We start from the raw sequence: 17,611 nt of genomic DNA, 5'->3' as shown, positions 1-17,611 counted from the left end.
GCCGCGGGGCGGGGAGGCCCCGGCTCGGGCCTACCCCGGGGTGGGGGGAGGGTGGACCCGCCCCGGCGCGGCACGCCCCCGCCCCGCCTCCCTCGGAGCGACCCGGAAGCGGAGCCGTGGAAGATGACGTCAGGGAGAGACGTAACGCCGCCCCGCTTCCAGGCGACGCCGCGGAGGGCGGGAAGCGCCCTCTTCGGCACCGGGTCCCGCGCTGCGGGCTGAGGGAGGGCGCGGGAGGGGCGTGGGGGGATCGGAGGGAAAGGGCGAAAGCTTAATGAGCGTCTTCGTTTTCTGCCTCCTGCACGCTCTGTAGCCAAGCGCAGTCATCTTATTTCACCGGTCCTGGGCTCGGGGAGTTTCTTAGCGTCTCTTAGCAAAGCCGGCAGGAAGGAGAGCGGCTCCCGGTTTGGTCAGCGCCCCGTTTTTCCTCGCGGACGCTGTAGGAAAAACCCCATCGGTACGGCGTGCTCTCGTTGGTTGCTGGAAATCACAACGCCTTTCCAGCAAATGGAGAGCATTTTCCTGCAGATAGTCCGATTAGTAAACGCACGCTTCTGTCAAAGTGCACGGCCCCTCGCTGTAGAAGCACCCCGGTGTCTCTCCATCACCTGTTTGCTGTGTCCTGAAAAGGTCCCACAGAAGCGGCCGAGGCCGCTGTGTTTGCTCGGCGCAGAGCAGAGGAGCTGAGGGAGGCCTCGTGGCGGCTGCAGCTCCTCACAGAGAACCGCTCTTTTTTCAGTCAGCCTCGTGCTGATTCCGAGGAGCCCGCTTTCCTTCTGTTACCTGAAAGCAGAAATGTGGCGAACGAAATTTTGCTGTGCGGCGTATTTCTACCAGGAGGCGCTCTTGGACCTAGGATCTGATGGGTTGCCTCATCTGCTTCCACAGCCGTCTTTGTGCGCGCTAGAGACCTGGGCATTGCTTACCTGGGATTCAGACGCTGAGGCCACGCTCTCTCCTAGTTTAGAGAATTACTCTTCGCCCAGGATTCCAGGTTTATTAACAGCTGGTGCCTCATCTCTGTGATCTGCAGAAGTGCAAGATGCCGAGGCATTCCCAAAATCTAAGAGTGATGTGCTAGACCAATAAGCAGAATGAAGTCCAGTGCTGAATTAGTCAGCACTACATTCACGAGTTCCTTTAACTATATGCACTAGATATCTATTATCTGCAAAAAATACATATCTTTTTGTATTTGGGGCAAATGCTTGCAGTTATCCCATTCTCAATGAAATCACTGCATTTACTTTTTGCAAGCTTTGAGTCTTCATGTGGAAAATCTCCAGACTACTTCCACATTCAATAAATATTTGTAGCTACAGTTTATGGTTCACCCATCCAGCTAGATTTATTTAAGAAGATTCGTTTTTGTACAATTCACGCTCAGTGGTTTTTATTGCTCTTTTACATTTCTTGTGGTTTGTCAGCCAATGGGCTGTAGTTTCTGGAAGGCTGTGCAGTGATCTGAAAGGTGCTGCTGGTCCAACAAGAGTGGAAGAGTCAAACTTAGAGTCCTTTTATTTCCAGATCCTGTTAGTCCTGAGCACTTTTGGTCCTGGCCACACTACAGAGCAGGGTTGGTTCCCTCCAGCTGGTTTTATGATCCACCTCCTTCCACATATGTCCTCAGCCCCACTTCCCTGCAGAGAGAGACCAGGAGGAGAGTCCATTGGCAGGCCAGATTACGGCTCAGTGTTGCAGTTCTTCACAGTGTCTCTGGCTGTCCCGTGGAGTCCTTCACTTCGGAAGAGACTGTAATGGCAAGCCCTCAGGAGCGCTGGTTTGTAGCAGTCCTTTCACTCTGGAAGAAAGAATCTATCATGGAGTCATAGAATCAAGGTTGGAAAAGACCTCTAAGATCATCATGTTCAATCACCATCCCACCTTCATCATTCCCATTAACTATGTCCCTCAGTGCCACATCTCACCACTCAGCTCCTACTGATACCAGCCAGGATACTGTTGGCCTTCTTGGCCACCTGCGCACACTGCTGGCTCATGTTCAGCCAGCAGCCAGCTGACACCCCCAGATTCTTTTTGGGCTGGTGGATAGAAGAGCAAAGGGCCTAGCAGTCCCAATCCCTGCTGGAGTGTCACTTGATCTGCTGCTGCCCGTGGATGCGGAATTACAATGTCAGATGGGACATTTCCCTGCCTCTTTTGGCAGACTCTTTGTGCAAGACAGGATGGAGCTTACTCACTGTGTCTTCTCGATGTCCTCAATGCCCTCAGGCAGGCGCACATTGAGTGTCTCTGGGAGCAAGAAGGCCACCGAGCCACAGAACACTGCTACACCACAGTACGTCACCTCAGGCAGAGACCTCCACACATCATCCAGCAGGAACACAAGTGGGGCCAAAGACCCACCGAGGCGTGCCATGAAGGAGGTGTATCCCATTCCATTCTGCCTGAAAAGGTAGGAGACTGTGGTAGTGTAGAATACCCCAAGAAAAACATGGGTACTTCTTTCATATCAGACCTTGCAAAAAATAAAAAAATAAAAAATGGAGTCCCTCTTCCCTCTCCTATTTTTGGGGGGATCAAGAGATTTCACATCACTAGCTGAGAAAATCTTGGGATTTCTCACCCCTAGATTTTTCCCCTACTGGGCTTTTTCCACCTTTTTTTTTTTTTTTTCCTCTGTATCTTCATATAATGACAACACTTTCCAAATATCTACCCTGAAGATGTTTTCTCTTTGAAAGTCTAAAATTGAGTGTATTTTCTACACATCCCTGTAGTAAGTCCTCTTATCTTCTGAGATTAATTTAAGTCCCTGCTTTCCCTAGTGGTTCTAGGCAGATGCCAAGCACTAGAGATTCCTGTGAGCACCTTTGGTCATTCTGTAGTTAGGAAAGTCTGGAGATGTGGCCAAAAATAGGACCTGGGATCTATTCCACTTAATGATTTTCAGGGGGTGAATGGCATTTCATGCATAAAAAAGGGATCCCAGGCCTCTCTGTGATTTTACGTCATTATTAACTGATATTTCAAATGAACTGTCTTTTTTCTCCTAAAAGGTACTTAATCCCTGCTTTAATATCATCTGATGTCCAGAGGGCTATCAATCTTGTGTGGTAGTATGCGTCCCACAGAATACTCCTCACCATTCAACACATTCCCCTACCCACATACCCCAGGTCAGCAAATAATAGCTTTCTGCCCATTTCTTGTGGGTGGATGTAATCCTCAGAACCTGCTACTTCTAGAGGCAAGGGATCAGTCCTGCAGTCTAGCCAAGAGCACCTCCTGCTGTGTCAGTGTCCAAGATCAGATGGTGACATCCCACTGCAGATCTGGTGGTGCCCTCAGGCAGGAGTGTCTCTTACCTCAGGACGGTGGGGTAGAGCTCAGAGGTATACAAGTAGACAGTGGTGAATGCAGCTTCTGAGGAACCTTTGCCCATAATGGCTATCACAGAGCGTAGAGAAGTGAAAGCTGAGGGGAAAGAAAAGACATTTATGACAATAGTCAAAGAAAAATGTGAAGAAGTTTCTTGTGGTTACTGGTGCTAGAAGGCTCCAAGAGACAGAGCTGGAAGCTTCAGAGCCCTGTAGCTGCTGCATCCAAGGTCTGAAACAGTCTGAATCAGTTTGAAAATTTGGTGACTGCTATTTTGAGTGGAAGCTGAACGGATGGAAGGCTAAGTCCCAATATTTCCCATTGGAAAATATCTATAATAAGATGGGCACTTCCCCTTGTTATCACTGGCCTTGTAGTGCTTCACAGTGACTAGAGAACATCTGCTGCCTCCAAATAGTAGGGCTGGCCCACATCAGCAGCCTTGTCCCACTAATGCCCTTGCAGGTAGAAGATGTCTCTATATAGAGCAAGATCTATGTTTCTCCTTCTCTAGCACAGCACAGGATAGATACCTCCCCTTTAGCATACAGCAGAAGAGCATCTCACGTTTAGGAATGATGATATTGGCTCCTATACATAGTCCAGTCAGGATGAGTGACCACGCCTGGCTGTGCCGCCGTCCAATTCGATTCACCAGCACGTACATGAGTATCTTGGCTGGAATCTCAATGATGCCAAAGACAAACTGAGATAAATACATGTTGAGCCCAAAGCCAGTTAGGTTCATACTCATGCCGTAATAAGAGAAGGCAACACCAAACCTGCAAGGAACGTATGGAGATTGAAATAGGGGAAAATCAGCTGGGCAATGCAGGATGAATCCCCTGTGTAAAGTAACACTGCTTACCACACTGTGCCAGAACACAGAGAGATCTTCCGCAGAACTGGTGTCCTGAACAAGGTGATGTAGGAGAAACTCTCTCTTGGCTTTTTCTCTGTAGTCATTCCTCTAAGAGCCTGGGAGATGTGAGAAGAAGGAAGGAGCTCAGCTGCTGTACATTTAGCATCCAGACATGAGATCCTAGACAGACTGGGGTCTGTTGCCTTTCCTAATTTCATCAACCCATTCAGTCTCCCATATATTCCTATCACAGAACAATTTGCTGGGCATTCGTTATGAGAGACCTGTCTTCCTACATCATTTAATAGATTATCTAACGTTTTAGAGCTCTTTTTTCATCCATGACCCCTTTTCCTCTCTTACTCACATATCCCACGTGGCAGAAAGAGTCCTAGCAAAGTCAGCACTGGCCAGTTCCAACTCCTTATTTTTCCAATCTGTACTTCTTTCACTGCATACTCAGTCCAGTGTCCAGTGTCCGGTGCAATGAGGCGTCTTGCCATGACAGTGATGAATGGAAAGACTCCCCACCTACTAAAGTTCTCTTTAGCAGTGAACATAAATGCTTTATAGAGCAAAATGGCCTAAGACATCCTATAGACCATAGTGCCCCACAGATCACACTGCAGGCTGAGCATCACTTCAGATATAAAGTAGAAGTAGAACAGAGAGAAAGAGAAAATGTGGGAGGAAGAATGTGTCTGGATCTTCAGTTTCTCACCTCTGGTGAGACAGTGAAGTCTTTCCTTCCATTCATTCTTGCACATCTAAGCAGATGCTTGTGAGCTTGTTTCACTTTGCCATTGGCTATGAGCCATCGGGCAGACTCTGGGACCCACCTGGTGCAAGGAGAGAAGACAGCATTCCTGTTGGCACCCCATATTTTCCACCCCATATACATGGCCTTGGCCAAAGACAGGGGATCTTCTCTATGAGACTTCAGCCTCTACTGAGAATAACAACTGTGGTGCATGAGATTAAGATAAGTAGGACACCCTCTTTACACATACATGCTATTCTACCCTTAAAGAACTTGTCTCTTAATGGAAAGATGTCTAGCCAAAATTTTTATAATGTGATTTTTGATCAAAGCTTGAATTTTCTGATCTGGTTTCAAGCTCTTAACAAATAAAATTGGCCCCAGAAAGTTTATATTTAGACACTAGATTTAGATTTATTCAGATGTATAGATTAATTTAGATTTATATTCATGATTTTTTAGATTCTTTAAATGCTGATATTTTAGAATATTAAAAATTACTATGTAGAAAGGATTTAGTGGACCCACTGAGAGTATACCTCTTACTTCCTTTGTTAATTCCTAAATTATTTGCTGTTCACAACAAGCAAAGCCTTCTGCAAAAGATAATCCACTGGAGTCTTAATCACTGTGGCTGTGGCCCCCAGTGAAGAAGCCATACTAGTCAGTGAGTGACAAGGGATGCTCTAATGCTGCATAGCTAATTAGCAACTTGAAGAGGTTTACTTAGCAGATGTACCTTGAGTGGGGGTCCTGTGACTCCTATTTTTCTATCTGTCACAGTAAAAGATCCACCACTTGTCATAAACTGGCATCTGTAACTCCTTGTTCCTGTCTGTGATCTTTCATCTGGTTGCAATTCATGTGAGCTACAAGGCACTATCAGCCCTGGATCTCCCCAGGCCACAGTGCAGCTCTGTTGGCCTGAGCACGTGTGGGGCTGCATAGTGGTCAGTATCCAGGAGACACTGGAAATGCCTCACAGTCACATCCATTCCAACTATATGCAAAAATTTCAATATAGCCCAACTGAAGTGCAGTTAGAAGCTTGAAGGAATATTTGGGTAAGAGATCAACTGAGCTCATGAGTTTGTCAAAATCTCTCACTGAGATCTCTCACTGAGTTCTTCCACTGAGTTCCCTGTAAGCTGTTGGTGACTTGTGTGCCCTAAGTCAAGTTGCTGTAAAATCAATGAACTATTCAACCTATTCAATCCAGAGCTGAAAAGGGTGTGTAGAGCAAAATCATTTGCAGAACTGAACTATGGAAAGTTTTCAACTCCTTCCCAGAATTTGTTAATACTTTGGCAAATATAAAGAATTAAAGGTGGCATTTTGCACTCCTTGCCATCATCTCCAGAGTATGTTATGTCTTTTGGCTGTCTAATGTCTCAGCTGAGTACAGGTATTGTGTCAACAATATATAATGAATATGTTAAATTAAATTTTGGTTCTATTCTTCAGGGACTTAATTATCTAACAATCACTGACCTCTTGTTTGCTTGAATTTTGATCAGACAGTGTAATTTTTTTGAGAACTCATTTCCATAAAAGGCATTAACAAACTAGAAAGAAATACAGCTATTTTTCAAAGGGTGGATCCAAATATATCAATGAATTTCAACATTTCCCAGGATTCAATTTCTGCACCTAGATGTCCTAGAAAAAGAGCAAAATCTCAAACCAGAAAGTCAGCAGAAGATAAAATTTAATTGTCTTGAATTTGATCAGCAAAACATCAGATGTTACTTTCTGCCAAAACCATTCATCACTGTTGAAAGGATACATCTACTTCTGAGCCACTGTTTAACAACAGCATCAGTATGCATCCCATTTTTCACGGATATGATCTGAGATTTTGTTAGTAGCTATTTGTTTGGTGCAGCTATTTCATCTGCTGCTTCATGCTGATGGACAGACATAGTAAGCAAGTAAACCATCACCTGTAGATGCCTCTCTAGGCAGCTGAAAGTCACATTTTCATTTTTATACCTTTTTTGCTTATCAGTTATGCATGTAATTTTGGGGTCTGCATGTATATCAGTCAGATTATTTTGTGTGGCTTCCAGCTATAGCTCCCCATTACCCTGGGAGATTTTTGCAGTGTGGGTCCAGATCCACACTGATGTCCAAGATGAACCAAACAATGACCCTGAGGTTGAAGAAGGCCAGGCCACCATTTCTGAAGGTTTTCAGGGTTGCTAGATCCAATTCCAGGATGAATACTGCAATATTTGCCATACACACAGGGCAGAAAGACAGATGGCATCCTGCTCCTGTTCCAGCAGCAGCAGGCCACAGGTTGCTGTACTCACCACAGGCAGACGATGCTCAGAAGACAAGGTCCCGTCACAGCAACCAAGAGCCAGTGCCATTCCCTCACCAGGTATGCTGTCAAGGCCAGCAGCATGTTCCCTACACTCCAGGAGATGCTGGTCAGGACCCCAGAGAAGGTGCGGTGCTCTGTGTCCACCCACTCCATCGCTGTAAGAGGGAGGCAGCGTTCAGCTGGGTCACACAGGACTTCTCCAGGAGAGGGTCTACGGGTCTTTGTGAGAAGGGCAAAGTGAGGCAACATCCCTGGTCTTTTCCTCCTGGAGAGTTTCACTGACACTTGCCACTTATAAATGTTCATCCACAACTTAACTCCTCAAAAAGCTGAGAACAACTAAAATGAAGCTTTAAAGGAAGAAATTCTGGACATATACTAACAATGGTGCCAGAAACACCCTACATGACATGTTTTTATCTTGTTCAATAGCATCTAATAGTCATCTCCATCAAACTAATCTTTAATCTAACTCTCCAGTTGTATCTTGCCTTTCCAATTTCTCTGCCTATGCATTATTCCAGATTCAAGAAATATAACATTAATATAGTATACATAAATTAAGCTGAACTGCCTTAGTGGAACAGATATTAATGCACATGCAAATCCAGAACAAAGGGTGATCCCCTTACTTCTGTTTGAGAACTAAGTCAATTTGCCTCCAGAGATCTTGACATCATGCTACAGCATCTAGCAATCAGAAATGTCCTTCCCAATCTCTACTTTGTATTGTAGGCATCACCTTTAAAATAAGAATGTGCCATCGCAGGCCTTGGGACATGTAATATCTTGTGTGTATTTGTCCTTTCCTGAAGCATTTTTAGCTTGTTTTTGGGCATATCTGCAAAAATTCTGGAAATTTCTGCTACACATGTAATGTGCTCTAAGGTATTGTGACTCTTGCCCAGGGCATCCTAAACATACCTCTAAAATCATCTGATGCTCTATTGGGTAGCTTGGAGTTTGGAGCTTGTTTTAATTATGTCATTACTTAAATTTCTTAGCTTCAAGTTTGCCTCACTTTGAAAGATTTTATTTTCGTGTTCTTTCCCTTTCCTGCCTTTCTAAGAATACAGATAAGGAATATGATGGAAACAATTGCTGCAAAGTTAAGACTGGAGAGGAAGAAGCATGCCATGAATGACCCAACATCCTGCTCCTGCTCAACTGGTGAATTTCTTTAATTGCATGTGAAAAATGAGAACCCAATATCAGAGGAAAAGGGCAGATCTTTATCTATAGATTTTAAAGCATTAAGAACGGTGATTAACAGGAACTGCTGGCCAGAATCATAGAATCATAAAGGTTGGAAAAGACCTGTAAGATCATCATGTCCAACTGTCATTGCTCATCCCCACCACGCCCACTGATTGCATCCATCAGTGCCACATCTCTGCAGTTCCTGAACACCTCCAGGGATGGTGACTCCACCACCTCCCTGGCAGCCTGTGCCACTGCCCAACTGCTCTTTTGAAGAAGTAGGCACCCTGTACACCTACAGCTTCACTATACTTACCCAGAGGCAAGATGATCAGGGACACACCACTCAGGGCCACCCCAGTGAGGGTTCTTGTGATAGCCAGCATGCTGTAGGAGACGGAGCAGGCACTCAGCATCCCAAATATGACAGAGCACACAAGTGACAGCATGAGGATAGATTTCCGGCCGAACCTATTAAAGCACAGACAGGATTATTTACAGGCTGGAACTGTGTCCCAGGATAGGGTTTGAAATGAGGCAAAGCAGAGACTTAAGGAGGTTGGTACATAGTCTGCCCTGCAAAGACTATATGGTACCCCAGAGTGGAGGGATTTGCTGGATATTGCCAGTGCTGCAGAGATGTGATCCCATAAACAGGGTCAGAAAGCCCCATGAGCACTGGGCATGAGTCTCTCCAATGGAAAGAGAAGCACTAATAAAAAAGAATGATATACTGGGCTGCCCATTCAATGCCACCATGATAATAAGTGATGTCAGCTAGAACATGCATGCTGAGGTCGCTCCTCAAGGATTTTGGAAGTTGTATGACCTTATCCTTGGTGCAGAGTCCTGTGGGGAGAGTGTAGAGAAATATAGGAAGTCAAATACACGCAGATGTGCTTAGGCATTCACTCTCACACCAACAGCGTGCATATGTGGTTCTACACAAACTGTGGAAATGTAAAATTCGACATGGAGCATAAGGTTGGGATTTCAACGAAAATTTTGACAAACTATCCAAAAGCAGAGAGGACCTTTCTGCAAATATCAGCCCCACATGTGATGTTTTGAAACTGGCCTAGTAATTAAATCTGCCAACAGGTTGCATCCAGTCTATGGGAACTGATTCTAGCATTCTCCCAGTGGCCACCTGATAGGGCTGGTGGCAAGGACTTTTACACTAGGGGGTGAAATGATGTGTTGGGACATAGTGCCACCATAACATTCTTAAGAAGAGTCACAGGTAACTTCATGTAGCAGCTAGTTAACACGTCTGCTGGAGAAGAATCAACTCGTGGTGATAGCCCAGGCAGTTTTCTGGATCTGCTGTGAAATTTAAACAGACCCCGACTGCAGAAGTGATGCACCTGAGTGAGTGCAGCAAGCATCCAGAAACCCACCAGTGCTGGATCCCATTTCCAAAAGTATAAGTGCTAACAAAAATAAATTTTTGAAATTAAGATGTGGTTCAAAAATACAGTAAAGAACATATCAAAATATAAAATTCCCTGCAGAGCACAAGGCTGCTATTTATGGACCCATTACTAGACTCTCACAGCAAATGCACACCACCTGCTAACGGAACCAGAGAGAAGCTGACAGGATTGAACTGCTACAAGGAGGCTGCCAGAAGTAATGCGGTTAAAATTGCCTTCAAAGAGAGAGAGAAATGGAAAAGCCCAACCTGTGAACGTTTATATGTGGAAAATATAATAAAAAGAGCAAACTGTGCAAGGATAAAAATGAATAAAAAAGCAATTTTCATAAATATCCCAATCTGGGAGTCTGCCAGAGCGTGATGCAGCCAATGAGGTACAATAACAAGGTACAGAAGGAGAATCTGGACAAGAACAGGTAATAACAGTATTTCATTTTTTTTTTTTCCCAGATTTCTATTCTTTTGCATAGACATGTTCTCAGTAAAGGGTTGGAGGGTTTGGTGGGGTAAGATTTGTCAGCAGAAGTGTTCTCAAGTGCAGGAGTCTGTGGATGCTTGGATCAGAATGAACCTGAGCTGTAGCAAAATGGCAGGACCAGATGTCTCTCAGCCTGAACCTCCAGAGGTGCAGTACGTGATTTACAATTTGCACGGGGGAGATGGGACCTCTTCTCTATTAGAGAAGAGAAAGGTTGATTTTACAGTGTCCTGAGGGAGATGTGGGAGCATGAATCTGAGGTTTAACAGATCTAGTACTGATACTGATTAAGTGGGTAAAGGTAATGTTAAAAATTAGAATTCGTTGACACAGATAAGAAAATGCTGCAGGTATCAGCATGGCTTTTGTAAAGAAAATGCTCATTATCTCTTGAAGTTCACTGCAGGAGAAGTCAAATGTGGTGTGAAAGTTCTGATTGATTCAGAATGCTTGGATTTCCCAAAGCAGCCATAACCACTCTAAAACCAGAGTGGTTCTTATGGAACCACTCTAAAACCAGAGATTCGTATAGAAACTAAGCTGTTACGGGAGAGGAGAGGAGGCCTTTGCATGGGTAAACGATACATTAATAGCCAGATGGCAGGAGTAAATGGTCATTTCTTGAGCTGAAAAGCCCCCTATGCATTTCTGGCTCTCCACTTTAAATGGGTACAGTTGGAGGAGGCTGAGATGAGAATGAAGCCAAAGAAATGTCATCTTGCAGATGAGGAAACCATGAAGAGCAGAGAGGTGGAATGTTAGAAATGGGACTGAATATGCACTATAAAGTTCTGAGCACCCCCAAGAAGATGGAAGACCTATTGCCATATCTGCAGTTTTGGAGGCAACCAACACAATCTGCTTGATCCATTTGCTGTGGTTTACAGCATGGCGCAGAATGGCAGTGCAGTCAGGCTGCTGACGAAGGCACGACTGGCTGCCAAACCCCCTTTATCTGCCTCTTTAGCAGACTGAAGGTCCTGGTTTGTCTACTCAGCAGTCAATCCTTAACTTAGTCTTTTTTGTCATCACATTTTCTTCCCTTCTACTATAACCTTGGGGAGATTATAGTAGGTACAGGTGGGGAAGAGATTGAAGAGAAAACAAAACTGTACACGGTATTCAAGATGTGGGGCCATCACATATATACACGTTTCTGCATGGTTATGTTCACTTTAGTTTTATATTCCTTTCCTAACAATTCTGAATTATACATTTGCTTCCCCAGCTGCTACTCATCACTGAGAAGATAGAACTAGAGGGCCTCAAGTTGTGCCAGGAGAGGTTCAAGTTGGATATTAGGAAAAATTTCTTCTCCATAAGAGTGGTCAGGCACTGGCACAGACTGCCAGGGGAGGTGGTGGAGTCACTGTCCCTGGCGACGTTCAAGAATCATTTAGATGTTGTACTGAGGAACATGGTTTAGTAAGGAAATATTGGTGGTAGGTGTATGATTGGACTGGATGATCTCCTGGAGGTCTTTTCCAGTCTTGGTGATTCTAAGACTATAAGATATTTGTCAGGAGCTTTTTATTGTAACTTCTAAGTCTTATTCCTGAGCCGCTATGGACAGCTCTATTTTACATGTGATGTTGGATGCCTTTCTTTCTTTATTTTACATTAACCTACCCTGAAATTGTGTCTTTTAATGCTTCCACTCAGTCACTCTGTAGGATCCTTCGGTAGTTCTTCACACTCAGATTTTATTTCTACCAACCTGGTCACTCAGCACCCCCTCCCCACTCACTGCTTTTCCAGATCAGTTATGAATATGCTGAAGAGCACACATCCAATTAACAGATCCCCAGAGATGTCCTTTCATTGTAACAACCCAACACTTACCCCTCCCTCCTCCTTCCCCGCTTTTGATCAATTATTTAGCCATGCAGGGACATCCTGTCTTGCTCAGTTTCTTTTGAAGCCTTTTGTAAGGAAACATCTTACAGATGATATCTCCTCTGTTCACACACCTGTGAACATCTCCAAAGAAATCCAATCTGTTTGTAGGGTACGAATCTTATGCAAAAGAGAAATAGAAGTCCTATGGCCACTGGCTCAGCCATTCAAAACTGTTTCTACCAATTCGCTCGTTAGAGCTGGATGCCAGGCTGCCTGGCTGGCAGTTGCCAAGGTCTTTCTTGGGGACCTGTATAAAAACTGATTTGAAACAGATACAAGAAAAGGTACAGAAGTGACTGGCAGCTTTGTATGGTGCACCTAGTTTCCCTTCTGCTGTGAAGTGATTTTGCAGCCTGCCTCACCCGAATGTTCCTTTGGTCCCAGAGAAAGGAAATCAGGAGGGAATCAAATAGTTTCCTGCACAGGAAACAGCCATTAAATATTGAAAAGTGTAGAGAGAACAGCACATCCTGATTGCATGCTTGCTCTGCATATTCAGTGGTAGGTTTCCTGGTTCAGCTATTTGCAAAAATATTTGATTTCTTAATTGATGCCCATTCTACGTTGTTACTCAGACTTTTTTTTTTCCCCATTACATTGTTACATTCTAACATTTAACCAGGGAGAAAAGATTTGCTCCTATTTTCCTTATCAAGCCATGGTCTTAGCTCTTCCTTGAGGAGTGCCTCCCTGCTTTACCCTGCTTCTCTAGTAATGACAGTTTTGCTTTCTTGAAACCTTTTTTAGGACTTGACATGTATTTGCTTTAAGCCCCTCACTTGTGTGTCCTTAGATAATTTCCAGATAGCTTGCCAGGATTTAACTCTCAGCTGCTTGTTTCAGCTTTGTTTTAATCATCTTTCTCCTTTTCAGGCAGTTATCTTTCCTGAAATGTCTTGCAGACAGTGGATGCAGCAATTCTGACCCCAGTGCTGCTGTCATTGTTGCAATGCACCTTATCCTCCCAATGGCCAGAGCAGCTTCTCACGTGGGCCCCTAACTGTCTGCCCCATGAAGCAATCCACAACTCTAACTCAGCATTTAGCCCTTGCATTGCTTCTCAATATGACTTCAATCCAGTTTGGATGTGGAAGAGTTCTCCCTTTACGACTGTGTTTTCTCCTTTTTCTAACCCTCTCATTGCTTTTGCAAGTCACATGTGTGTGAAGGCCTTGCCAGGAAACTGCAGCCTTGGTGGACAGCCTGAGAGGGTCAAACCTGTCCGAAAGGTATCCAAACACCACAGCCCCCATCGTGACGCCAATGAAGAAGAAGGTCGCGGTCGCCTGGTTCAGTCCACGCTGCTCACACACGAGATCCCACTGAAACACAAGGCCAAAGTGACACTGAATGCCCAGTTCAGCCTCTGTCCCCCTTCAAACCCCTTCCCAAGTTGAACCAGATGCAGTTTAGTTGGGATACCAGGAAAAATTTCTTCTCAGAGAGGGTGGTCAGGCATTGGAATGGACTGCCCAGGGCAGTGATGGGGTTAATCAAGAGACATGTGGATGTGGCACTGAGGGACATGATTCAGTGGTGGGACTGGGTAGGTCAGGGTGATATTTGGACTTAGTGATCTTCAGGTTCTTTTCCAATCTAAACAATTCTCTGATTCTTTGTGCTACAGTATTTCTTATAGAATGCCATCTTGATATCCAGTTAGTGTTGCCCTCACCAATTTTCCTCCAAGTAGTCTGTGCAGGGAGAAAGGAAGGCAGAGGGGAGTCAGACTCACTCCTGATGCTAACTTACTTATTTCTATGGAGAGTGGTCTAGGCACTCTTCTTAATTAGTTAATTAGCATCATTTTTCTTCCTTGGAGGTGCAAATGTTGCTGATCATTAGAGAATGCTCTGACCAAGCTGCAGGGTTAATTTTTCATATGTGTGTAACTTGACAAAACTTAATTTAATCATCAACCCAGCCTTGCAGCCTCTCTGACAAGGCCAGCCAGACCTTGAACAACCTTTTTGGCTGCAAGACACAAAGACTCCACAGAAAGCCCATGGCCTCTTGAACACAGTCTGAAGCCACAGCACCCTGAGTGCAGTGTCATAAGGCTCTGAGTCCATTGCCTCTGAAGCAGAGCATTTATCCTGCCTTTTTCTCTAGGGGTGCTTTACATCTTTCTCCCTGAAACAGTGTGGAAATCAGGTGCAAACCTGGCGCACTCCCAACATCCATCTCTGTGCTTGCCAAACCAGAGGTTGAGTGGTGGGGAGAAGACATTGGTTCTAGGATAAGACTTGTCTCAGTGAAAGCATGGCCAGCTGATGTTGTTTCTCAACCAACCATTTTCCTTTTGTCTGACCAAAGTGTTCCCTTCCCTAAGACCTACTGTGCTTTGGGCTGCCTTTCCAGGAGGAAAAGCTACAGCCTGCAGGTAAAGCATTAACACCCAGAGGTATGACTGTTAGCCCTAACGAAGCATTTCAGAAGGCTGGTGGATAATGTTTGACTGGCAGGGACCTTGGGCAGACTCAAGGTTATGGCTGACCAGAGTGCTGCACCTCACCAGGAGCCCTCCAAGAGTACATTTCGTGGGTGTGCTGCTGACAACTGGACTGATGGACTGCTAAATCTGGAATTGTCTTCTAGAAGGATAAAGTCACTGTGAGTCAACAGCTTTGCTGAGGTCTGCTTCCCATCAAGTCATGTAGTCAACAAATGTAAAGCACCAAAGATATATTGAAGGGCAGGAATAGGACAAGCAGGGAAATTGAGAAAGGCTGCTTGATCTTGGGGAGAAGCAAGGGAACAGGAGACCAGAGAGGAGAGACAGACAAGGGAAGTAACAAAGTGCTTGGAAAATCAAGAAAGCCACAGAGTCAGATGACATTCTTACAGGGTGTGATCCTGTGCCAATGCCACATGGCCCAAGCAAAGAAAATCCCATAACAGTCTCCTCCCCACACCCCCAGTCTCTCAATCACCTGGAGGTACTCATGAGAAATGTTGGCATCTACCTCTGAGCTCAAGAGAACTTCCCCATCCCATGCCATCTTCTCTAAACAATTACTTTCCACTGGTTAAAATGCAAAGATTCCCCTTCAATCGTGAACATTTCTTCATCTCCTCAAAACACTGAGCTATTTTCATTTTCAGCTAGATCACAGGCCAGGGGTTACCTCAGTGGAGATGGTGGAGGTGAACTGCGAGTGGTCGTAGACCCACCCATACTGGCAGTCCTGGGTGACGGAGTCGTTGTCTGGTTGCAGAGAGGAATTGAGAAGTAGGTGAAACTGAGGCTGTGAGAACATCTCACAAGACCTGAAGGTGCCATCGGGCTCCCGGGGGATGCTGATGAGCAGAATTTCCTCCGTGGTGAGGTTCACAAATTCTTCCTGATGAGGAATTGCACAATGATGAGAGGGGGTAGCAGCAAGAAAGTTGTGCAGTAGGAAATGCATGGGAAGGTTGATTCTTGGGAGGCATAGGATTAACAAAATCAAAATCTGAAATCTGCCAAAGCCACCAGTTTCCAGTAAGAGATCTTCAAATTTCATCTTTTCTATAGAGTTTGCTCATTCAGAGCAGCTATGTACCACGGAGCAGCAACATGAGCTTGAGAAGTGGTCTCTGTCCTTGGAGCTCAGCTTCCCATGGCTTTTCATACAGCCACTTCCTTGGACTTTGAGATCTCACAGCAAGGCTTTCAAAAGTCACAGTGAAACTCTCAACTTGGGGTAGAGCCAAGGAAATAATTCCAGGTCATTTCACGTGCATACACATCTACTTCAAGTAGATCCAGCACAAAGCACCTTTTTTTTTAAAAAAAAAAAAACAGTCCTTTCCTCCTGTGGTGATTTTTGAGGAGAGCCACATAGGGAAAGGGCTGCGGGAAGAGCACCATTGTTTCTGGTGTGGGGACATCACACTCTGCTTTCTCTCAGGCACAGCAACATGCTCTGTATTGTGTGAGCTGATCACCAGCCTGCACAGCTGGACAGAAAACGGGCCCCCAGGAGTGCAGTGGTGCCCCCCAGCACGGAGGATGCCTGTGAGTACCAAAGCCTGATTGCTGTGTATCAACTGTGTTCTTAGTATGGCTTGTCTCAAGTCATGACCTGGGAGCAAGGGGTATGCAGAGGACAGGGCACCCAGAAGAGATGAGAAATGTGTCTCTGAATGGAGACCAACTGGTTGGGGATCAATACAACAACCCAATGAGGGACCTACAGCCCTCAGCAGGGCCAGAGGTACTGCTGCCACTGCGGTTTCACATCACAGCCCTCCCAGCATCACCAGAAAGAGCTCCTGGAAGAGATGGGTCTTTAATTTGCATTTCTATTCATTGTGTGCTCTTAGCTAAGACCATGGGCTCTTCATTCAGCCAGAGCCACTACAGAACAAGAGCAAACCATGCATCTGAGAAGCTGAAAGTTAATTGGAGAAACCTGTCATCAACGGTCAGAGTTGACAAGGAGTATGTACCACATGTAACTTTATGAGTTGCATATTGCACAGCTGCTGGGCAAAAGCCTTGATGCAGCAAATGGGGAGGTGCAGCAACAGAGCTGGTGCAGCTTGGGTCACACAAACAGCGTGGTTCAAAGGACAATCCCTACTCCATGAGACCGGGACAAAGAAGTCTAGCAGCTCTAGGTACTTCAGGTCAGTCAGGAGCTGCCCACCCTTAGCACTTAGGACAGACAAAAGGCTCTGCACCACAAACAAGCAAGCTTAGAGAAGAAGCAATATCAAGGCTGGTTAAACTGGGAGCTGTGGGACTGGAGAGTTCTACCTTGTTTCCCCACAGTCCTCCCTCCTACAGCAATTCTGTGGTCTTGAATGTTCAGGGATGCTTATGCAGGCAGGCACCTGCCCTGAGGCCCTGAGTAGGCCAGAGAACAAAGGGCTTCAGAGCAGCAGGTGGAGATAAGAAGGGCTGAAACAGTTCTTCTTAGGGCCTCTCTGGTTGTGGCTGAACACTCAGGTTCAGGCTTATAAGACAAAGGATGGCATGCTGTGGCCTTAGGAGATCTTTGCTTGTCTCAGCAGCATTCTTGGTCATCCATGGTTAACTAACATGCTGCCCCAGTCTGCACTACTGAGTGTATCAGTGCTCATCTTTGGGTGGGAGCAGGGAAATTAGGTGGGAGTGGAGCAGGGTCACCCGACAGCACCATCCCTCCAGGGTTACAGTTTAAGCTCAAGTTGAACTAAAGGGCAAATCGTTTTTCTTCACCACTGGTCTTCTAAGAGCAAGGAACAGGGATTCTCACTGGTATGCTGTTGCATATTTAAACTGCTGAGCAAATCCAGCCTCCCCATCAGAAATAAGGTTACAGTTCATTGCTCTG

At 45.3% G+C, this 17,611-nt stretch overlaps 1 protein-coding gene across 1 annotated transcript; it reads right to left on the bottom strand.

Annotated features, from left to right (window-relative positions):
• Window positions 1-151: 151 nt before the first annotated feature.
• SLC22A7 (solute carrier family 22 member 7) lies at window positions 152-15,968 on the bottom strand. The gene is given in 10 exon segments (XM_031597404.2): window positions 152-1,815; window positions 2,198-2,408; window positions 3,330-3,438; window positions 3,910-4,124; window positions 4,211-4,320; window positions 4,926-5,043; window positions 7,280-7,448; window positions 8,810-8,964; window positions 13,527-13,630; window positions 15,437-15,968. Coding segments are annotated over 10 exon segments (1,647 nt in total). The 5' UTR covers window positions 15,815-15,968; the 3' UTR covers window positions 152-1,737.
• Between the last annotated feature and the right edge of the window lie 1,643 nt (window positions 15,969-17,611).

Source organism: Phasianus colchicus, chromosome 2 (assembly GCF_987193195.1).
Source record: "Phasianus colchicus chromosome 2, bPhaCol1.hap1.1, whole genome shotgun sequence".
NCBI classification, from domain to species: Eukaryota; Metazoa; Chordata; class Aves; order Galliformes; family Phasianidae; genus Phasianus; species Phasianus colchicus.
The sequence above is the reverse complement of the archived record's forward strand: the minus strand, read 5'-3'. Positions and strand labels throughout refer to the sequence as shown.